General features: G+C 37.6%; 1 protein-coding gene and 1 long non-coding RNA gene across 2 annotated transcripts in view; one reads left to right on the forward strand and one right to left on the reverse strand.

Annotated features, from left to right (window-relative positions):
• The window catches only part of LOC141342640 (protein NLRC3-like), a 70279-nt gene extending 48864 nt beyond the window's left edge, over nt 1-21415 (reverse strand). The window contains exons 1-7 of the mRNA XM_073847138.1: nt 21321-21415; nt 12057-12362; nt 9362-10930; nt 9110-9283; nt 4395-4565; nt 4044-4090; nt 3824-3960 (exon numbers count right to left, since the gene is read on the reverse strand). Of these exons, the coding sequence (XP_073703239.1) occupies nt 3824-3960; nt 4044-4090; nt 4395-4565; nt 9110-9283; nt 9362-10930; nt 12057-12362; nt 21321-21415 (2499 nt within the window). The remainder of the gene's footprint in view (nt 1-3823; nt 3961-4043; nt 4091-4394; nt 4566-9109; nt 9284-9361; nt 10931-12056; nt 12363-21320) is intronic.
• Nucleotides 1-24951, forward strand: part of LOC141339345 (uncharacterized) — a 299598-nt gene that overhangs the window by 177302 nt on the left and 97345 nt on the right. The window lies entirely within an intron of this gene.

Consider the following 24951-nt stretch of genomic DNA (forward strand, 5'->3'; position numbering starts at 1 on the left):
CACACTGGGGAAATTTCATTTCTGTGTTACAGCAGCTCAAAAATAAAATATGTAAAATAAAGTAAAAAAAGAATTCAAAAATATAATGTCACGCTCTTTCTAATACAGCTCTTACAGTGGCGTTCAAAATCAACAAAGACGACAACATATTTGTTTTTTGGTTTTTTTTGGCCATAACTTCATCATTTTGGACGTGTAAATTCTTATTAATTTCTCTTCCTTTTTTTATGCTTTACACAACACATACAAACGAACACAACAGAAAATATAACGTCAGGGAAACTTAAAACAAAAAAAGAGAAAATAAAATAAAAATAAATAAAGTTACAATCGAAGAGACGCATTGAAAACAAACGGACAGTTTTGATTGCTTTTCTATTACTATGAAGAATAGTAGAGAAATAGTTTTCCAGTTCTTTATAAAACACTGTAAAACAGTTTTTTTTGTTAGTAAATTTGCACCTTATTTGACTGTTGTAGGCTACTTACCGTGGTGGAATCGCGCTGGGCAATGGTTTCTGGGATCGTCGCACAGTGTGACGCGTTGCACAAAATTGCGCCAAAATATAAATCATAATGAAAAACTACAGTCTTAATATATTATATCCTTGCTCAAACATTTAAAAGAATCAGCATTAATGTCTGAGTGAAGGAAACGGGGGAATATGTAGCCATTACATTGAAACACATCACTTCCCAGAATGCATCCATCTCTTTGGCAGGCCGGGGTTTGGCCATATAATATTAATACAAACATTTCTGCAGTATGCTTTTTCATTTATCACAACTTCATAATCAGTTTTGAGAAAGATCTATAAAAGTAGGCTATTGTTTTTTTTTGTTTTTATCTAGACCAGACCACACAGAATTCTAGGACAGAGTGTTGTTTACCCATAGCGACGGTTGCTATGCGTCGCTGGATGAGAGACACAACCAAAAATAAAAAAATAAAAAATACAATTAAAAAATATCCCACCTAAATTAAGACCCGTTTAAGCCTACAGCAAATATGCAGTCCTGTAACTACTGTAACTCGTTTAATAAAGCCATTTTAATGTAACCCAATATATATATATATATATATATATTAAATTATATATATAAAAGTCGTGGTAGCGATACAGACAAGGGTTTGTGCTCTACAAAAATGTATGGTCACCGCACCAACGATTGTGACAGTCCATGCGACGACGCACGCTTCTGTAAAATACAAATTTGCAGCACAAAATCAATCGCCAGAAGCAATAATTTCAAGCGCAGGAAAACCGCTGGATGCCTAACCCCCTTTCGTCAAAATCCAAAGATGAGGGATTTGCATTCAAATCTATCGGATGACCCTCTACGGTGCCACGCGACGAAAAAGGGGTACCCTCAACGTCGGCTTTTGGACGTGAGGGGAAAATGACCAAACGGCAGTATGTGACGAATAGGGGTGAGACCGTGTTGAAAAGAGAGGGTAGAAATTAGCCTAAAATTTGATAAGACTGTTGGGTCTAAATTGAAAATTTTAAGAAGTGGATGAATAAAGGCATGCTTCGTCTCCCCTGGTACAAACCCATTTGCAAAGCAATTGTTCACAATCGTTTGAACAATAGATCCGATAACCTTTAAGGGTTCCTGGCCGCGGAACTCGTGGGCAGATTAAAAGTGCCTGAATTATCAGGAAAAACAAAATCACATTGAGACTTCAGTGTCTTTCCCTTCTTTTGTATTGTTTTTTTTTTACAACAATAAAGTCTTCAAACTCTTAAACACTCTGTACACTATTAGCATTAATACATATAATCATTATACCTTCTGCACAGCAAAATCCCCAGTGTTAATTTAACACTCTGAGTGTGGACACATATAGACACTGAAGCGGTGTTGAAGTTAATGAGATAATTAGGTGATTAACAAAGTGAAGATTGATCATTATTGAAGACAGCTGATGTTAATAAGCAGAATCACCAAAGGAGAAAAACAACATTTTTAAGCAACCATTATAGTGGTCAGTGTTTGCATTAGTTGGGCTCTTGACTCTTAAATCTTTAACACTAGATTTTGTTTGGCTGCTGTATTTGAGTAAAAACAGCCAGACATATGCTCACGTCATCAGGTGATGATTATGTTTAAACATATTCATTGTTTGATGTGAATCACCTAGTGTTTAATCTCTAAGTTAGTTTTTATTTTACTAATTGTAATATCCTTGACAATCCACAGGAGATACAACACTTCCTAGACATTTTGGAAAGATGTTTTTACAACCTGTTTATAAAAAAAATACTCAAGTCACTACATGATGATTATGTCAAGCAGTCAATTAGTGATGGGATTTATGGCTCTTTGTGGGGATCCGGATCTTGGCGATCAAAGAACGGCTCTTTTTAAATATTTAGTCAGTTTTAAGAAGCCAGCTTGGGGGCATCTCAGATTATCCTGGAAATAATGACTGGGAGGAATGATGAGGTGAGATTTGTAGTCAAATAATTAAAACTCAGATATTCAGAAATATTGATTATTACCTCATTTGTCATGTGTGGACTATATAGGGTTGCACAACATCCCTCTGCTTAGACAGTGACATCACTATTTTGGATGTACCTTTAGTACAAAGTGTGTGTATGTGTAAAGCTACATTGACTTCTGTTATTCATACAATACCTACTCGCAAATAAACATCAAAAACAAAGCCGGCTGCAATGAATTTCTGTGCAAAACAGCTTTTACTACAAACACTTCCACACAAGAACATTTTGACAGAAAACAAAAAAATATTTAAAGTTTTAAATACATACTGTAGATAAAATTAGAATAAATAAAATGGAAATGTCTACATCCAGTCCACTATTACTACTGTAAACTTTGCAAATAGGACATCAGCCCCTTCAAGTCTTAAATGAACAATGACAAAGCGGGCTGCAATTTAGTGAAAAATTTCTATACAAGAACAGTATCACAAATTGTATCACAATTTTGATAGATAACAACAAATATTTAAAGTATTAGACATATACTGTAGATAAAATTAGAATAAATAAAACGGAAAGGTCTACATACAGTCCACTATTACTACTATAAACTTTGCAAATAGGACATCAACCCCTTCAAGTTTTAAATGAACTCAAAATGCGATGTATATAAATACAAAGCAGTTCCTTACTTATCGGCCCTTGCAACCAAACAAGCCGTAATATTAAAGATTTAAGGGTCAAGAGCCCAACTAATGCAAACACTGACCACTATAATGGTTGCTTACAAATGTTGTGTTTCTCCTTTGGTGATTCTGCTTATTAACATCAGCTGTCTTCAATAATGATCAACCATCACTTCGTTAATCACCTAATTATCTCGTTAACTTCAACACTGCTTCAGTGTCTATATGTGTCCATATATATGTGTCTTTGCTGTGTACTAAAACAGTGTGCGTGTGTCGTGCGTGCATGAGTGTTTAATTGCACAGAGACACTGAATTGTTGAGTAGATTATTCATAAATCCAGCATATAGAGGTTCAGTGAATGTGGTGTTGAATGTGTGTAAGTGTGTGAGTGTGTGTGTGTCAGAGACGCTGTAGAAGGACAGAGTGCCGGCTGGCCAGTCCAGATAAACTCCCGCTTTTTTAGATGATGAAGGAACAGGTATGTTGTTGGTTTTGTTATTGTGCCAAATGTTAAATCCGTTGGCATTGCAGAAAAGACTCCAGGATTTGTCATCAAGCCCAAACACACTGTTATTACCTCCTTTCCTGTTGGTTCCTTTGTAGCTCACTGCTACACGAGCCCACACTTCCCACTGAGCCTCCCAGTAACAGCGTCCAGTAAGGCTCTCTCTACTCAGAACTTGAGAAATGCCTTCAAATCTGTCTGGATGATCAGGATACGGCTGAGGAACTTTCACGTGCGTGACCTTTTTTTTATCCTCAGACAGTATGAGTTCATTGTTTAAAGTGTTTGGGTCCAGTGTAAGATCGCAGAAATCTGAAGGAAAAGTTACAGCATTAAAATATCTATAAGACATTAGAACGTTTAAAAGATCTAAATGTGTGAGACTGAAAACCTACACTTCTGCAGTCCTGGTTTAACCCGGCAAAGTCCTCCGTTGTCTAAACTAAAAACAGACAAACGGTCACACGTTAAGAAAACTTATTGGCTGATGTGATATTCAGTTTACTGTCTTTTCAAACAGATGTTCTGATTTAACACCACAAGATAAATGGTGAATTTTTCAGTTTATCTGATGGGTATCACTGCAAACATTTTGGGTTGCCTGGACAGGGATTTGATTAAACTAGGACATTTCAGTAGTTTTTACAGTCATGCATTACTAATATATGTCAGTTTAGACAACCCTAACATTTATTTTAATCACACACACACAGGACAGTATGTAAGTATTGGTGTTGTGTTCATACTTGAGTATCTTCAGCACATAGTCTGGATTATTTTGAAAAGAGCGCAGCTGAAGTGCTGAGTGTTCTGGGTGATTGTAGCTCAGGTCCAGCTCTCTCAGGTGTGATGGGTTTGAACTCAGAGCTGAAGCCAAATAACAACATCCTTTATCTGTCACCATACAACCTGATAACCTACAAAAAAATGAGACATTAACACTAGCAGCATGATCCTGTTAAAGATATTAAAGCTGCAGTCCGTAACTTTTTTGGTTACACAGTCTAGGCTGGTTTTAGCTGGTTTAAGAGGGGTTTTGGCCACTTTTCCAGCCTGGCCAGGCTGGGAGACCAGCTAAAACCAGCTACCTCCGGCTTAAACCATCTAAGACCAGCCGACCAGTCTAGGCTGGTTTTAGCTGGTCATAGCTGGTTTAAGAGGGGTTCTGGACACTTTTCCAGCCTGGCCAGGCTGGGAGACCAGCTAAAACCAGCTACTTCCGGCTTAAACCATCTAAGACCAGCCGACCAGTCTAGGCTGGTTTTAGCTGGTCATAGCTGGTTTAAGAGGGGTTTTGGACACTTTTCCAGCCTGGCCAGGCTGGGAGACCAGCTAAAACCAGCTACCTCCGGCTTAAACCATCTAAGACCAGCCGACCAGTCTAGGCTGGTTTTAGCTGGTCATAGCTGGTTTAAGAGGGGTTTTGGACACTTTTCCAGCCTGGCCAGGCTGGGAGACCAGCTAAAACCAGCTACCTCCGGCTTAAACCATCTAAGACCAGCCGACCAGTCTAGGCTGGTTTTAGCTGGTCATAGCTGGTTTAAGAGGGGTTCTGGACACTTTTCCAGCCTGGCCAGGCTGGGAGACCAGCTAAAACCAGCTACCTCCTGCTTAAACCATCTAAGACCAGCCGACCAGTCTAGGCTGGTTTTAGCTGGTCATAGCTGGTTTAAGAGGGGTTTTGGACACTTTTCCAGCCTGGCCAGGCTGGGAGACCAGCTAAAACCAGCTACCTCCGGCTTAAACCATCTAAGACCAGCCGACCAGTCTAGGCTGGTTTTAGCTGGTCATAGCTGGTTTAAGAGGGGTTTTGGACACTTTTCCAGCCTGGCCAGGCTGGGAGACCAGCTAAAACCAGCTACCTCCGGCTTAAACCATCTAAGACCAGCCGACCAGTCTAGGCTGGTTTTAGCTGGTCATAGCTGGTTTAAGAGGGGTTTTGGCCACTTTTCCAGCCTGGCCAGGCTGGGAGACCAGCTAAAACCAGCTACCTCCGGCTTAAACCATCTAAGACCAGCCGACCAGTCTAGGCTGGTTTTAGCTGGTCATAGCTGGTTTAAGAGGGGTTTTGGACACTTTTCCAGCCTGGCCAGGCTGGGAGACCAGCTAAAACCAGCTACCTCCGGCTTAAACCATCTAAGACTAGCCGACCAGTCTAGGCTGGTTTTAGCTGGTCATAGCTGGTTTAAGAGGGGTTTTGGACACTTTTCCAGCCTGGCCAGGCTGGGAGACCAGCTAAAACCAGCTACTTCCGGCTTAAACCATCTAAGACCAGCCGACCAGTCTAGGCTGGTTTTAGCTGGTCATAGCTGGTTTAAGAGGGGTTTTGGACACTTTTCCAGCCTGGCCAGGCTGGGAGACCAGCTAAAACCAGCTACCTCCTGCTTAAACCATCTAAGACCAGCCGACCAGTCTAGGCTGGTTTTAGCTGGTCATAGCTGGTTTAAGAGGGGTTTTGGCCACTTTTCCAGCCTGGCCAGGCTGGGAGACCAGCTAAAACCAGCTACCTCCGGCTTAAACCATCTAAGACCAGCCGACCAGTCTAGGCTGGTTTTAGCTGGTCATAGCTGGTTTAAGAGGGGTTTTGGACACTTTTCCAGCCTGGCCAGGCTGGGAGACCAGCTAAAACCAGCTACCTCCGGCTTAAACCATCTAAGACCAGCCGACCAGTCTAGGCTGGTTTTAGCTGGTCATAGCTGGTTTAAGAGGGGTTTTGGACACTTTTCCAGCCTGGCCAGGCTGGGAGACCAGCTAAAACCAGCTACCTCCGGCTTAAACCATCTAAGACCAGCCGACCAGTCTAGGCTGGTTTTAGCTGGTCATAGCTGGTTTAAGAGGGGTTTTGGACACTTTTCCAGCCTGGCCAGGCTGGGAGACCAGCTAAAACCAGCTACTTCCGGCTTAAACCATCTAAGACCAGCCGACCAGTCTAGGCTGGTTTTAGCTGGTCATAGCTGGTTTAAGAGGGGTTTTGGACACTTTTCCAGCCTGGCCAGGCTGGGAGACCAGCTAAAACCAGCTACCTCCTGCTTAAACCATCTAAGACCAGCCGACCAGTCTAGGCTGGTTTTAGCTGGTCATAGCTGGTTTAAGAGGGGTTTTGGACACTTTTCCAGCCTGGCCAGGCTGGGAGACCAGCTAAAACCAGCTACCTCCAGCTTAAACCACCTAAGACCAGCCGACCAGTCTAGGCTGGTTTTAGCTGGTCATAGCTGGTTTAAGAGGGGTTTTGGACACTTTTCCAGCCTGGCCAGGCTGGGAGACCAGCTAAAACCAGCTACCTCCGGCTTAAACCATCTAAGACCAGCCGACCAGTCTAGGCTGGTTTTAGCTGGTCATAGCTGGTTTAAGAGGGGTTTTGGACACTTTTCCAGCCTGGCCAGGCTGGGAGAACAGCTAAAACCAGCTACCTCCGGCTTAAACCATCTAAGACCAGCCAGCTAAAACCAGCTACCTCCGGCTTAAACCATCTAAGACCAGCCGACCAGTCTATGCTGGTTTTAGCTGGTTTAAGAGGGGTTTTGGACACTTTTCCAGCCTGGCCAGGCTGGGAGACCAGCTAAAACCAGCTACCTCCGGCTTAAACCATCTAAGACCAGCCGACCAGTCTAGGCTGGTTTTAGCTGGTCATAGCTGGTTTAAGAGGGGTTTTGGACACTTTTCCAGCCAAACTTTTTTGGTTACAAATTATACAAAATCAATTTTATGAGCAAATACATAAACAGCCAGTGTTCAAAACTATCGCCTTACTTTCACAACGGTTAGTTTATAATAATGTGTTCTAATTTGAGTGGTACGGGTAGGTTTTTGCAGGACATTCAAGCATGCTGCTGCATCATTACTTCCCATCTGTAAATATAAAGAAGGTGCCTAGTAGCTATAACGCATGTGAAGATGCTGCAGGTGCCGGATAGTTTATAGCAGATGGAATAATTAAACATACAATTTTGATTGCAGATTGTAATCCAAAAAGGTTAATGCGTTTATGAAACACTGACTAAAATCAGATTACTCCAGTTTTAAATGTGCATCTGATTGCACAAGGTTTGTATTTTAAAGAGAGCGATTTGCTATTCAGGCTAAAATATTTTTTTTCATGTGAAATTCAAATTTACTGACAATTAGAGACTAGACTGTACAGAAAAAGAAACGTTAACGCACTTATTCTTATTCTTACTGACAATGATGTGTAATGCAACATCTTACACAAACTCAGATGTTGCATGCATGAAAGTTCAGTCTTTTCCCATTGTGTTTGGACTTAATGCAATCAAAACATTAGCCAAATGTTTTCTGACTGTGTTTTGGAAAGTGAGAAATGCACTAGTAAAACTTTAATGACACTTTTCTAACTTTCCGTTTGGACCATGGAAATAAATTCCACTAGAGGAAAGGAGGGAACCACAGAAACGTAAGTGTGTAGTGGGAAGTTGTGTGTGTTCACATTGCATTTGAGTGTGTGCAACTTAGATTTTCTTTTGAGGGTTTCAATTTATGACTGTGGGTCCTCTTTCAAGATAACTCTCTTTAGCCTATCTAAAACACATTTTACATGAATTTTTCAATGTTAAGGTTGTAAAAGTCTATTGTGGGATAAAATAGCCTATCATCCATTCATCTATTTGTTTCTTTTATGTGAATGCTACGTAAACAAAATTACTTGACCTCTTGCTTTTAAATTTGTGAAAAATAAAGCGACTTCTGATAGTGTTCTGTATTGATTAGTGCCTGTCTGCCTGTAAAATGAAATTCAGATGGACTGCATTGCCTGTTTGACAGATGTAAAGGCATAGTTGTCCCTAAACTTTCTGTATTTTAATGAGGACAAAACAGAATTTATTGTTTTTAAATCCTCAGATTCTTTAACTGTTCCAAATCCAAACATTGGTGGGTTATCCTTATGTGTTTATAAATCACTACATGGTATGGCTCCATGATATATTTATTGACTGAGCACAGTGTTACCAGATCCCTACGGTCTTCTAACCAGAGACTTTTGTTCATTCCCAATACAAAGCGGAAGTGTAGGGGCGATCGCGCTTTTGCTTCAGTTGCCCCAAGACTCTGGAATGATCTTCCCATTTTATTAGAATGGCTTCGTCTTAATTAAAAACCCATCTGTTCGACAAGGCTTTTCAATTTATTCCTTGTTCTATGTTTTTGTTGTATGTTGTGATGTTTTTTCCTTGTGGTTGTACACCCTTTTTATTATTTGCAGTTTTTTTTTTTAAGTTTTCTATTGTAAAACACATTGGTCTACAACTCTGGTTGTAGGAAATAGTGCTATATAAATGAAGTTGCCGTTAAAATGTTTTTAAGGTAATGAAAAAAGCACAAATGTCAGGGCATTTCAAATATTCTAAAGGGCCCCAAAACACCCTCAGACTGGACTGGACTGCAGCTTTAAGTAATTGGTAAACCTTTTAAATCTATAGTGCTTTACACTTGTAAACATACGCACCTCAGTATCTCTAGCTGACAGTTATGACTCTTCAGAGCATCAGAGATCAGCTTCACTCCTGAATCCTGCACATCATTGTTACTCGCATCAAGCTCTCTCAGAGGAGAATTTGAGGATTGAAGAGCTGAAGAAAGTATTTTACAGGACTCAACCGTGAGATTACAGTCAGCAAGTCTAAAAGAGAATCAGAGAATTTTCAGAAACATTTTCATTCACTTTTAGTCTATCGTAATACATGAATTCAGTACTCACAAAGCCTTTCTGCAGTTGTGGACAGCCGGTATAAGTCGTCTTCTACCCTCTTGTGTCGTGTTGTATTTCTTCAGATCAAATTCATCCATCACCTCCTCTGACATCTGAAGCATGTAGGCGATTGTTGAGCAGTGAGCAGGAGAGAGTTTCTTCTCTGAGTGATTGTCTGATCTCACAAACTCCTGAATATCTCTGTACAGAGTCTGATCATTCACTTCAAAAAGACACAGAAACAGATTGATGGATCTCTCAGCTGACAGATCACCGTGCTTAATTATATCTTTAATGTACTGTGTGATTTTCTTGATGGTTTGTGAGGTGTCCACCGTGTGTGTCAGTAGATCCTGTAAGAGTCTCTGATTGGACCCCAGTGAGATGCCCAGCAGGAACCGCAGGAACAGATCCAGATGTCCAGTTTTACTCAGAAGAGCTTTATCTACGACTCCTTTAAGCAAATTATACAATGGTTCAAAATCTTCAAGCACTGTGAGAGCACTGCATGTACAGCAGTGAAACCAGTAAAATGCAGCAAGAAACTCCTGAACGCTCAGATGAATGAAGCTGTAGACTTTCCTCTGATTAATCACAGATTCCTCCTTGAAGATCTCAGTGCAAATCCCCGAATACACTGAGGCATCAGTGACGTCTATGCCGCTCTCAATCAGGTCCTCCTCGTAGAACATCACATTGCCCTTCATCAGCTGTTTGAAAGCCACTTCTGCAAGTTTCACAATCACGTCTCTGTTGGACTGCAGGAGTTTCTCTGGATCTCTCTCTTCATACTTCTGGTTCCTCATGTTGATCTGAATCAGCAGGAAGTGGATGTACATTTCAGTCAGAGTTTGAGGGATTTCTGCACTCAGATCTTCTTCCAGGATCTTCTGAAGCACAGTGGATGAGATCCAGCAGAAGACGGGGATGTGGCACATGATGTGGAGGCTTCTTGCTCTTCGGATGTGTGAGATGATTCTGCTGGCTTGATGCTGGTCACTGATTCTCTTCCTGAAATATTCCTCCTTCTGAGGCTCATTGAATCCCTGTATTTCTGTCAGACGGTTGATGTATTTGGAGGGGATCTGATTGGCGGCTGCTGGTCTGGAGGTGATCCAGATGAGAGCAGAGGGAAGCAGTTCTCCTTTCATCAGGTTTGACATCAACACACCCACTGATGAAGTCTCAGTCACATCACAAACTTTCTGGTCATCTGAAAACATCCGTGTGATTCTGCTTTCATCCAGACCATCAAAGATGAACACAACTTTACACTCCTCATAAATCTTTGAGTCCAGATCTTGAAGTTCAGGATGAAAGTCCAGCAGAAGCCTGTGAAGACTGTACTGATGATCTCGGATCAAGTTCAGCTCTCGAAATGGAAGCACAAACATGAAATCTACATCCTGATTGGCTTTTCCCTCGACCCAATCCAGAATGAACTTCTGCACAGAGACGGTTTTTCCGATTCCAGCGATGCCTTGAGTAAGAACAGTCTTGATTTGGTCTTTCTCCTCACATCCTGGTTCAGATGAGGCTTTAAAGATGTCATTGCAGTAGATTGGAGTAGGGCTGGGCGATATGGCAAAAAGCTAATCTCGATAATTTTTTCCCATATTGAACGATGACGATATATATTTCGATATAAGCTGTAGATGTTGCCAGCTTTAAAATAGTATCCCAATAATGACTAAAGCCACAAAAATTAAAGGATTCATTAAATTAAATGTTTAAGTATAGTTTTATTAACAAAAATCAGATTACAGATTTGGCCTTAAAAATTAAAATAACTTACTAAAATAAATGAAAAAAGTTGTTAAAATTGTGACAGAGTAAGGTAAATGAGAGTAAATGTACAAAATGTGAACATAAAATTATTGTAAAAACATTATTTGTAACACATTTATTTATTTATTTATTATTATTAACACAATTGTTTATTTTCTCTATTATAGGTTGAGCTATTTAAATTAGAGGCAACCACTGCATTTTGAAACAATCTACGGTATAAATATCAAAAAATTACGACACAGCTCTTTCTTAATCGTATTAAGTGCAGACAATTCAGCCAGAATCAAAGTAGGCTACTCTCTCATTATTCAAAGTGCAAATAGAGACGGAATATTTCAAGCATGATACAGAGCTATAGACATACACAACCTATTATAGTCTACATGCTGATAACAGCCTAGATATGTCATGTAGCCTAATTTGCGCGCATTGCGAAGTCACTCTCTAAACAAGGGGGATTTAAATTGCTTTTGAATGCGCGTGCGTTTTTTGCTTTCGGTTTCAGTTTTAACAATCGCGCCAAACTCTCAGCTGAGCTGAGAGTCACTTTTCAGATAGCCAAACCACTTACGGAATTCGTGCTACCTTTTTTGTCGACAACTTCAACATCTTTGGATAATAACTCGAGGTTAGTTTCTCTTTCGTCGCTGCTTCCACTCTCCTATTTTTGTCGTCCTGGTGTAAGTTTGCTTGAACTTCGCAAAGTGCTGTAGAAAATGAACTTTGTACTTTGACGTGCACACGCACGCTGCACGCTGATTGGCCGCTGTCGCATATTTCTGCTGTGTGATTGGCTCTTAGATTAATCCATATCGAGCAAAAATGGTCTATAGCTTATCATCGTTATTAACATAAATTTTATCGCGATTCGATATTATATCGTTTATCGGCCCAGCCCTAGATTGGAGTGTCGTGGGAGTGTTGTGTTTTCTCCATCTGTAAAACCTCATGTTCTTCATTCACTCCTTCACTCTCTCCCTCTATGATGTAGAGCTGTGTGTAGATGCTGTTCAGGAGAGTTTCATTGCCCTGGAGTTTCAGTCCCTCAAATAATCTCTCGTACTTGTTCTTCATGCTGGTTTTGAGTCTGTCTTGGACTCTCTGTAGTTCATAATTCTCTGGTTGATCATGTTTATTCAGGGACGCTGTAACGCTTGTGTTGTTGAGACAGAAGACAGAGGCGGCTCCTCGAGAGATGCTTTGGTTTCCATCTGCTCTGCTGAAACATCAAAAGAAGAACAGATAAAAATATCTAAAAATAAAGGATGTGTAGATTAAATGTAAGACAATAGAAAAGTCGGTCTGTTCAGGAGTATGAGTAAAACAAGTTCCTGCAGGTCCTTATAGAGTCTTAAACACATTAACCCTCATGTGGTGTTCATGTCATTTTTGACTGGAGAAGATTTTCTTTTTCCTGAAAATTATCCCCAAAGCTGACAATGATTATTTCATTGCTGATGTCTAATTGTTGAAGCGCTGCTGGAAACCCCTGAAACTTTGACATGAAGCCTATTATCACTGCAAAAAAATGCTTTTCTTACTTACGTCTTACGTCTTGTTTCCAGCCAAAATATCTAAAAATTATTAAATCAGGAAGGATTTTCTTGACAAGTAAAAATTATTATCTTGATTTTGTTAAAAACAAGACAGAATTAAGTGTGTTTTTGCTTAAAACAAGCAAAATAATCTGCCAATGGGGTCAGAAAAAAAAATCTTATTTCAAGCAGACAACTAGACTATTTTTCTTGCCCCATTGGCAGATTGTTTTGCTTGTTTTAAGCAAAAACTCACCTAATTTTGACTTGTTTTTACTGAAAACAAGACACACATTTTTACTTGTCAAGAAAATCCTTCCTGATTCAAGAATTTTTAGATATTTTGGCTGGAAACAAGACAACAAATCTAAGTAAGAAAAGCATTTTTTGCAGTGTAGTCAAATGTGTAATAGTTGCTCTTCCTGCACAATGCGCTTCAGTGTTTTCACCAAACCAACGAGACCATTAGAGAATGTGCCTGTGCCTCTTATTTGCATGTTTATCTGTCTATAGTTAAATCGAGTCAGCAATCATGAGATGATTACACCCTAAACACGGTTTCTCAGATTAAACATTTTTGGTAGCATGGGTATATCAGTCTTTCTTTCTTCAGTCTCAAGTAGCATGGGAAACAATTAAATTATCTTTTATGCCAAAAATCATTAGGATATTAAGGGCAGACATTGCAGGCAAAACGTTTTTTTTTTCATGCACCTGTCAAGTTTGAGATTTTGGTGTTGAGATAGACTAGTGGAAAGAAAATATCCAAAGGACACTGTTAAGTGTTTCTTTTATAGCACTTTATCTATTTGTGTCCATAGATTTCAATCACAATACAGATTTATAAAGGCCAAGAGTTTTTTCTCCTACACTGAGCCATAAATCTCCACTTCAGGAGCACTTACACACACCACACTTTACATTTGTGTTCCTGTCTATATCCTGAAGGATTTTACAGAGGGATTTGTTCATATATAATTTGCTTGATTCCCCCCAAAATTAAAATAAGTAAAATAATGGGCGTGCCACTCCTACATTTTTGCTCTAAGAAGCATTTAAGTGCAAAAAGTAGCTCTGACAGCCTGCATTTTACATTTTTTATTTGAATATGACAACATTATATTGCGCTCTACAATAGTTAATGAGTAAATCTGACAGAGACTCCTATCAGCCAATCACTGTGTGCATAGTTAATGAGCATGCTGACATCATGCATAGTAATGAGCTCAACTTTTATATTCCTGAGTAAGAGTTTGTCTCAGCAGCTTTGGGAATAGGTTTTAAGAGAAGTTAGTTAAAACTTAGTTACTGCTATTTAGAAGAACTCTTAGAGCTAAGATCAAATGTTTTGTGAATACAGGCCCAGATTTTCAAATATTTGCCAAAAACGATGATAATAATTGATGAACGATATGCCTGGTCCTGGAAAGAGACATCAACGAAAGTAAAAAAAAGCCCAAGACGAAGCTCGTGTATCACTTTCAGGTGCGTTCATAATCCTGTGAAACTTTATTTTATTCTGTCGACGTTAATAATGTGTTTTAATGTCGGTAATAATCTCACGACTAACGCCGTCTTCTTAATATGAATACAAGCGGATCTAAGTAAACACAGTGACTTAAAATGCATTATATTTAAACACAGAGGCAATTATGATTATTGATTAATAATGACCATATGCTGTCATTAAATAACAGTGTTGAAATACATAATCTAATACAAAATTAACAGTTTACATTACAATTTCAATAGAAATGCCTGAAAAGGGCACCAAAGGCCCATCAAATTCCTTGTTTAATATTGACCAAACATTTAAAATATCCACATAATCTTTCCTATTTCCTATCTTTCCTACAATGCACCATGCGCACATGTATATATATATTTATAAACTACTGCTCAAAGGTTTGTAATTAGTAAGACTTGTAATGCTTTTTATTTTTATCAAGACTGCATTTATTTGATTAAAAACAGAACAAAACTGACCCCAGACTTTTGAACAGTAGTGTAAATTGTTAGAAAATATTTCTATTTTAAATAAATGCTGATATTTTAACTTTTAATTCATCAAAAAGGCTTATAAAGTTTCTTGCACTGATAATGAATCAGTATATTAGAATGAGTTCTAAAGGATAATTTGCCAGTAAATACTGGAGTAATGAAGCAAATCTTTTATCCCAGAAGTACATTTATTTTTTGGATGTATACTAAAATAGAAGAACATTGTTTTACGATCACACTCACACTTCTTGAGGCAACATCAGCAATAATAGCAGTATTACATTATGTGATGCAAAATATATAAAAAGAACATCTCAGTGACATTTGAATTGCACAAAATAATGTCCACCAAAAATAAATCGATGTCCAAAAGCATGCTTGATGGACAGGCATACGTAAAAAGGGAATAGAAATGGAAGTGCAACTAACTGTGTAACTTCAGTTCAAGAAAGATGTTTGCACCATTTTGCAACTTCTGTCATCTCTTCTGCCATGGGCATTATTTTGTCTGAAACAGAGAAAAAGGTAAGCATTTATTATTATTAATAAATAAAAGGAAATATAGCGTACGGACTGAAGTCTTCAAAGGATGTTTATTTCGTAAAGGAAAATAAGACTTTACATTTTGATATAATCTGCAATCTAGGACTTTTATTTTTAAAAGCAGAGACAAAGATTTGGGTGGGCTCTTATTTTGTAATTCCACATCAGATAAACCTGAAACTCTGCTGCTGTTTTAATAGCTTTGTAAATGTAGAGACAGAGAATATATGTCACAAAACATGATAAGAAAAACCCATCTTCTGTGGAAATATGGTAAAGTGTATAATCTCGGTAAATATTAGAAAATCATCCCGTCATCTTTGCTTTCACTTTCGATCATCTCTTGGGCGTCAGTTTTTTGTTTTTGTCCGAAAACAGCAGCAGAGTCACGATATCGTAGAAATACACGGAATATAGTTTTCTCTCTCCCAGAAAGGGGTTCAGAAAAAAAATGGCAGCAGGAAGCAATATTTCGCTGAACCCCCTCTCCTTTTTTTCTGTTAGAAGGACCTTTAATGTGCATTCCACTCAGCGCCTGATCAGAAAATATATCAATTCAATGTAGGTCGACTAAAACTCCTAACTATCCAAATACGACAATGAATGATGCTTCAATGATACATTTAATGGTAAATAAATGGTCTCATTTACTGAAGATATATTCACCATATTTTGTGTAATGTTCGTATTTTATAGTACAATACCATTCACTTTAATTACAACAGTAATATGTTTTCTTCATAATTTAATATTTCTATAATATACCACTACTTTTTCCTTATTATTCATTGCCACAATATATGACAAGCCAAACTTAAAAACATGTTTAAATCAATATTCCAACTTTTCTTTTTTTACCTATTTCACTATAATATTAAGTGATGTCATATTTACATTACATGTCATATTTATTGTGATTTCAGAATTTTATTTTATCAAATTATTTAATATTATATGAATATAATATTATATACAGTATCATTTGTAATAATATATGCAACAATGTTCTGGGCAAATCGCATAGCATTACAAACCTGAACAGCAAATACAATATAGACACATTTTATAGAATTTAAACACTTTTTTTTTTTTTAATCAAACTCATATTTTTGGGGAATACTGCAATTATAATTTTCCTCCACATTGTTCAGTCCTGCTCTCATTTGCCATTATGTTCCCAAATATCTTAGAAATTCTTCTCTCAAACCAGATCCGAGACTCTGCTGACATTCAATTGTCAAGAAAAACAACAAAAGGCCATAAAGAGAAGAAACAAACCTGGAGAACTAAAATCTTCATCTTCATTCCCATTATTCTCATCATAATCCTCTTAAAAATAAGACATTAATTCACATAACAACCAGTCTATAATACTAAAGATTAAACGAAGAGCTGTTCAAACCTCTCTCCTCTTTCTGTCAGGTTTGGCATAATGATGCACTGCAGTAATGATGCTGGAAATTCAGCTTTGATCACAGAAATAAATTACATTTCGATAGATATTTACGTAGAAAACAGCCGTTTTAAATTGCAATAATATTTCACTGTTTTACTATATTTTTAATTAAATGAATGCAGCTTGGTGAGCAGAACAGGCTTGTTTTAAAAACATCAAAACTTTTTCATTATTTCAAACGATTTACTCTCAGTGTATGAAAGTATTGAGCTGCAGCTCTTTGTATTCACTTTTTGTGACAGGAATATGATAAAAACATACAGCGGAGATGTATACTGCCCTCCAAAGGCAAAGCGCAGTAACTACACATTTGTTCAAAATTGAGTTAAAGGGATAGTTCACCCAAAAATGAAAATTTGATGTTAATCTGCTTACCCCCAATGCATCCAAGATGTAGGTGACTTTGTTTCCTCAGAAAAACACAAACGAAGATTTTTAACGAAAACCGTTGCAGTCTGCCAGCCTTATCATGGCAGTGGATGGGCACCAAACCTTTAAAAGTAAACAAAAACATGCACAGACAAATCCAAATTACACCCTGCGGCTCGTGATGATACATTGATGTCTTAAGACACGAAACGGTCGGTTTTTGTGAGAAACTGAACAGTATTTATATCATTTTTTTAACTTTGATACACAGCCACGTCCATCTGTAATGTGCACGAGTTTGGCATCAGTCACGTCACATGAGCACGCGCTTCTGGCGTAGAATACGCAAACTCGTGCACATGACAGATGGACGTGGCTGTGTATCAAAGTTACAAAATGATATAAATACTGTTCAGTTTCTCACAAAAACTGATCGTTTCGTGTCTTAAGACATCAATGTATCATCACGAGCCGCAGGGTGTAATTTGGATTTGTCTGTGCATGTTTTTGTTTACTTTTAAAGGTTTGGTGCCCATCCACTGCCATGATAAGGCTGGCAGACTGCACCGGTTTTTGTTAAAAATCTTCATTTGTGTTTTTCTGAGGAAACAAAATCACCTACATCTTGGATGCATTGGGGGTAAGCGGATAAACATCAAAATTTCATTTTTGGGTGAACTATCCCTTTAAGGCTTAAAACGGACTTTGTGACTTTTGTAAACTGTTTTGTCTTGTGGCAAAGTCTCCTGGTTCAATTGTGTCCCGTTTCAGAGAAACGAGAGTTTCAACATGTTTGCTGGTGTAAAAACTTTAAAGGCATTTTTCAAATTTTCAGTGTTGGCGTAGTTACTGCACTTTGCCTTTGGAGGGCAGTACAGTTCTGCACAGTTCAAAAGTGAGGCAGTTTTACTCCTAAAAAAAAAAAAAAAAAATATATATATATATATATATATATATATATATATATATATATTAGTGCTGTCAAAATTAATGCGTTAATAGCATATTAACGCAAATTCATTTTAACGGCACTAATTTTATTAACGCGCGATTAACGCAGCGCGAATTTTCGGTTTGATCCGCTACCTAGCCCATAGTTAAAGAAATGAATGCACAATGTTGCCAACCTAGCGAAAAGTGTCAAGCAACAATACATAAACACATAATTGGACAAACCTAATATAATATAGTTTGTTGAGGCTCGTCGGTTTTGCTGAACATGCGTGAGGTCTCCCAATGCGCGCGCACCTCCCTCTCTTTATATCTGGGTCTGCTCTGTTCAGCGAGCGGCAGTGGAGCAGCGCTTTGAGTTAAACCAGATATTATGTTGCTTCCAGTGTATTATATGCACGCCAAAGTTAATTTCAGCTTATTAATAGCACGCCAAATAGAAACAGAAAGTCGTGCTTTTTCATGAGACCAGGCTCTCCAATCAGTACATTATAACCAAAACAATACATTAAAAAATAAAAGAAGCAGGTTTTTGGGATCACATAACTTTCAATGGATAAACTCCTAAAAAGTCAAAGGATCCTGAAGGCATTCAAACAGGAAGTTAAAAACAGCGATAATAATGCAGGGAATAGTGACTTATGTCCAGACGCCGGTAAATGATTCTTTTCAGTGATTGAATCGTGATCATAATTCAGGATTTTTTTCAGTTATTATTTCATATTACTTTGGTTGTCTGATAACAGAAATATTAAATCAAAACAATGGAAACAGTTTTGTTGAGAACTTGGCTGCATTAAATGACAGTATGCGAGAATGAAAGATGGAGAAATCATTTTTTTATTAGTTTTTTATAGTTGGCTCAAAAAGTTGGCTAGATTTAGGGGTAAGGGTAATTCCCAGGTATCTAAATCCCTGCTTTGACCAATGAAACGAAACCTGATTGTTCAACTGGGATGGCCAGACACCAGAAATCATCAATGCTTCAGATTTACTTTCATTAATTTTATAACCTGAAACTAGGCCATATTCACGCAGACACTGCATAAGTGGGGGAATGGAACGAGAAGGGTTTTCTATGAAAAGCAATACGTCATCCGCAAATAATGCTATTTTGTGAACTGATTTGCCTTCATCCTCTATTCCTTGAATTCTTACATCCTGGCGTATAGCTTCTGCTAGTGGTTCAATGCTCAGTACCAAAAGAACGGGAGATAGTGAATCCCCTTGTCTCACTACTCTTTCAACCTTGAAGAATTTTGAACACTGGCCATTTACTCTTATTCTCAATTTTGATTCCTTGTATAACATGTTAACTCAGGTTACAATTTTTTCCTCAAAACCCATTTCTAGCAATGTTTGTTCTAAAAATAGCCAATCAACTCTATCGAATGCTTTCTCAGCATCAAGGCTGAGAAGCATTGCATTCCTCTTTTTTTCTTTTTTTTTTTCGCTATTGATTGTAAATTTAGAGCCCTCCTTACACTGCTATTTCCATGACGGTCTTGAATAAATCCAGTTTGGTCTGGTTTTATAACTTTTTAAATAATTGTTTGGATTCTTTTAGCTAGTATAGAAGTTAATATTTTATAATCCACACATAGAAGACTAATTGGACGATAACTGCTACATTGCGTGGGATCCTTACCTTCTTTATGTAAAACAGAAATTCTGGCTTCTGACCATGATTTTGGTGGGTCACCTGATTGCAATGTATAATTATATACTTTACCTAATATTGGAGCCAAATCTTTCACAAAGGCCTTATAATACTCTCCCGAAAACCCATCTATTCCTGGCATCTTATTATTTTTAAGATTAGTAATTGTTTCTATAATTTCATCTTCTGTTATAGGATCTGTTCATTTGCTCGCTTCTTCCATTGATAATTTTGTCAAATTAAGAGGTTTCAATAATTGTATAATTTTGTCTTTTTTAATTCTTGGTTTTGACTTTTATACAGCTCTTGAAAATATTCTGCAAAGGTATCTGATATTGCTTTGGGGTGAGTCTCACTCTTTTTTGTTACGGGATGTCTAATCTTCGGAACTGTGCGGCTTGCTTGTTCTTTCCGAAGTTGAAAAGCCCTAAATCTGCTAGCTTTATTCCCCATTTCATAGTATTTTCTTTTTATATATCTAAGGGCTCCCTCTGCTTTATGTGTTAGTAGTTCGTCCAATTGTCTCCTTACCACTTTTAACTCCCTAAGTGTATCTTCTTTTTTATTTTTTATTTTGTGTTCGCCCTCGAACCTCTTAACTTCATTTTCATATTCTTCTTGCTTTGCATTTCTTTGTTTCTTTAAACGAGATCTTATAGATATAATTTCTCCCCTTATTGTGGCTTTTCCTGCATCCCACAGCATTGATGGGGAAACATTGCCATCATCATTAATCAAAAAATATTCCTTCAATGCTTTTTGTATGTCTTGTTTAATTTGGGGAATTGTTAAAATAAATCCGTTCAATCTCCAGTATCTAAATTGTTTGTCTAATCCTAAATTAATTTTCATTATAACTGGGTTATGGTCTGAGATAGTGGTTGGCTCGATTGAACATTCTTTTACTTTATATAAATCTGCTTTTGTTATACAGAAATAGTCAATCCTTGAATAGCCTCCATGCACTTGCGACAAGAATGTGAAATCTCTTTCCTTAGGATGTATATATCGCCAAACATCCACTAAGCCCATTTCAGACATCCTATTTAACATTTCTTTTGACATTTTCGAAGGAGGTTTTGTTGTTAGTGGTGATCTTTCTAGGTAAGAATTCAATATACAATTAAAGCCCCCCTTCCATAATCAGAATCCCTTCACTTTTATCTGCCACAAGTGCTGCTAATTTTTAAAGAAAAAGGGAGAATCTTCATTTGGAGCATATATGTTTACAATTGTAATCTTTGTGCCTCCAATTGATCCAACCACCATAACATATCGTCCATCCTTATCTTGAAAGGTCTTTTCATTGTTAAAGCCCACTGCTTTGCTAAACAAGATAGCCACTCCTCTTTTCTTTTTATTTCCAAATGATGAACTATACACTTGATCTACCCATTCTCTTTTTAGTTTTAAGTGTTCTCTTTCCAGTAAGTGTGTTTCCTGGAGTAGTATTACGGAGCCATGCCATTTTTTTAACTGTGTAAAAAAAAAATTCCCTTTTCATTGGGTTATTAATTCCATTTATATTATAGCTAATGAAATTCAGAAACTCCATTTACTCTGAAAAGTCTAATGATAAGTATTCCTCCTTGCTTGTATAGATATATAGCGACAGAAAAAAAAAGGGCAAAAGAAAAAATACAATTTTCATTAACCATGAACCGAACTTGAACTTCCATCAGTCCCATTAGACGCAACTTTCGAACCTTTTCTGCATCTAAGCCGTGTTGGTATTGTGGTAGAGAGGTGTGGCCCATCCTCTCCAGAAAAGATATTGCACACAGTGCTGTTAAAACCCCTATAACATTAAAGTAAGTGTACATAATTGAGTGTGTTTCACTCATTTCCCATTCGAATTTGGCATCCATCAAAACTTTAACAATGAACTTATATGAACTTGTGGCAATCTGACATATTAAATGTTCATAATATATTTGCAACAACTTTCTATTAACAAAGATGAAAAACGCTCGGACTTACTATTGTCCCGTTTGAAGTACCTTATACATCTTGAATCAAAGCCTTAATGTCACATGCTGATAGTATGGTGTCCCATTTTCTCCTTTTACTTCCAGATCTTTCTGACTGATCTTATCTGCCGTTCCCATATTCCACCAAAATGAGTTGAATATCCACTGTATTCCTTTTTGCTTGAGAGTGCATTCAATTTTTGACTGATTCCACTGTTGGATAGCCTTACGCAATTCAACCTCTGCACCTATGAAGTAAGTGCCATTGTCACTTCTAATGATTGACACCTGTTCTTTTTTACAGATGCATTGCTCTTTTGCAACATGGAAATTTCTTCTTTGAATTTTTGCCGTCAAATGAACTTAATAATTTCATTTGCAGCTCTTGTTAAGTCCTGCATTGTCAGATACTTGTAGGTTTCCGCCATGGGGTCATCTTCACATCTGTCTTTTTGTTTTGTTAATGACTTTCCATCCTCTGACTTTATTTCAGGCCTTTTGCATCAAAGCTTTTGCAGTTTTTTTTTAGCTCATTTCCAAATCTCATTGCTTCTGCATAACCACGATCATCTGACATATGCTGGCAGCTCTTCACAACATCTCCAGACTCTCCTCTTGTGTACTGTTCCAGAAAGTCTAACTTATCAGCATTACTATCAGCTCCAGATTCAACAGCATGTTCAAACGCTTTCAAAAAAGACCTGAACTCAAGTGGGTCTCCATGAAACAAAGGAACATCACGCTGAGGTAAAGAAGACTGCCTCTGATTTTTCACAAGAATTTCTGTGATATCTGTCTGACGTTGCATCACTCTCTGAAGCTCTACTGTATCAATATTATGATGTAAGGTCTCATTTTCTTGGGCAGACCATTCCTTTACAGTACTTGTTTTCTTAGGTTTGGCACTTACAGATACACTTGGCTGCACTGATTCGCGACGTGATGACATTTTGACATTCTTTGATGATACACTGTACCCATCATGCTCATAATGCTCCAATTTGGGAACATCTGCACCACTTGATTTGGTGACCAAACTTTGACTTACATAATGTCGTTGTTCTTCACAATCCTGATACACTTTTATTTTAGCATTGGACATTGCAAGAGCAGTTTCAATTTCCAGCCTTTCCATTTCAGCCTTTAATTGTGCTTCCTTCATTTCTAATGCCTGCCGTTCTTTCAAAGCTGCTCTGTTAGCCTCTTCCTTAAGACGAGCTGAGGATGCTGTAGACTTTGAGAACTTTTTGGATACAGACGTCACTCCACTTCCAGACTTATTAAATATTTTGTTAGTTTTAGTTTCGTTTTTATTTTGTGAACACATTTCTATTTAGTTTTTATACAGTTTAGTTTTAGTTTTTAGTTAGACTTATTATAAATGTATTAGAAGTGAGTGTCTTAGACGCCACCATTGACACACTTCTTTGTCACAAATTTGAGACATCTTAATGCTGTTCTTAGTTTCCTCAATCCACAACTCCACTTTTTCCATGAATTTTTTGCAGCACAGCAATTTAGGCTGAAACCAGAAATCCTGATCGTGCTCATGCTCTTCCTTTTCAAGTACAACAACACTGAAGCATTGCTTTCAACAAATTCTCCAAACAGCCTTTTGTAGTTCTTATTATACTTAATTTCAACATCATTTAAATTGCAAGCATGGTAGAGATCAAAATAGAGCATGTCATCTTCTGAAAGTAATTTGTGCTTAGTAACATTAGCTAAAAGTAACATTTGTGTGGATTGCATTGTTTGACCACTAGGTGTAAACAAGTAACTGTTAAAAATGTATTTGTCATTGATTCATCCAGTAATGTTTTTATGAGTGAGTCATTTATTTATTCAAAACACTTTTTTCCCTAAATTTAATATTAAAAATTGGTGTATTAAATATTATATTTTAAATACATCTTGGCCCAGTTTCACAGACAGGGTTCAATTAGGCCATTTAAGTCATTTTTATAAATGTGCTTAGAAAAAGATGCTACTGTTGTGCATCGTGAGACAAAACAAAGGCACTGATATATATTTTAAGATTAGACATTGCATGTTTCTTTCATCTGAAACAGCTCAGGTTTACATTTTAGTCCAGGACTACACTTAAGCCTTGTCTGTGAAACCAGGGGATTATGTATGGAATGCTTAATAATTTATTCAAATGAATTAAACACTTTTAAATAGACTGCAGCAAATTATATTTTCTCTCACTATTTTTTGCTTACTTTGCTAAAAAACTAAAACTAAACTATATAAAAACTAAATAGAAAACTGTGTTCACAAAACAAAAACGAAACTAAAACTAACAAAACTGTTAATGAAACTAATAAAAACGAAACTATACAAAACTATATTAAAATAAAACGAATTTAAAAAAGCAAAACTATAATAACCTTGCTGCATACAACTGAAATTTACACAGAAACCAAGTGAGGGAAAGGAGGCTTTTATCAAACTTTTCATCATAAAGACAATGATTTATAAGCATCTACACTGCTGTTTTTTCTCTTATTTTTAAGTAAAGCTTACAGATATGTAAAGAATCATTTGAACTAAAGCATGTCATTATGGTCAGAGATGAAGATGTTTTCTCATGGTTCTGCAGGTGGCAGTGGGACTTTAGTTGGAGGGTTTGGCTCATTGGTAATTATTAAATCACGGCTGAACAATACTGGTTCATCACCAAGCCCCAGTCTGTACTGCCACAGATAAACACTCTTGTTTGGCTTCAGCTCAAATGAAAGCTGTTCTTCTACATCGGTCGCGTCATTCCAGGTTTCCTTCTTAGTGTTCACGTGTGAACCTCCGTATTCTGGAGAATAGGAGAACTGCCATTTTGCAATTATCCCTGTGAGATTTCCAGATTGGATCGAGACGGACGGAGTAAACTTCCAGTTGTTTGTCATCTGGCTCATCTTCTCCTTGTTGTAACCGACCTTCTTAATGATTTTTTGCTGCCATGTCATTGGTGTGTCGCTCTCGTTGGTTATAGTTTTAATGTTCTCCCATCTGCCAAAGGCTGGACCTCTAGTTATTGACAGACCACCAGGAAGGAAGTTTACAACATCAGGGTGAACCGAATAGACCTTAAGATCCTCATCTTTTTCAAGGTCGGCGCCTTTGCAATATTCGACTCCCCACTCTGAGACTGGCTTCAAAAACCCAGCCAACATTTGTATGTGGGGCCCATGTGGGTTTGAAATGGGCTGAAAAATGGGCATGTAGGATTGTCCGCGGGTTCCATAATGGCCCTATGTTAATTGCCCACATGGATATCATATAGGATTGAACTCGCCACTAGGTGGGACCTAACTGGGCAACAT

The sequence above is a fragment of the Garra rufa genome, chromosome 1 (assembly GCF_049309525.1).
Source record: "Garra rufa chromosome 1, GarRuf1.0, whole genome shotgun sequence".
Taxonomy (NCBI): domain Eukaryota; kingdom Metazoa; phylum Chordata; class Actinopteri; order Cypriniformes; family Cyprinidae; genus Garra; species Garra rufa.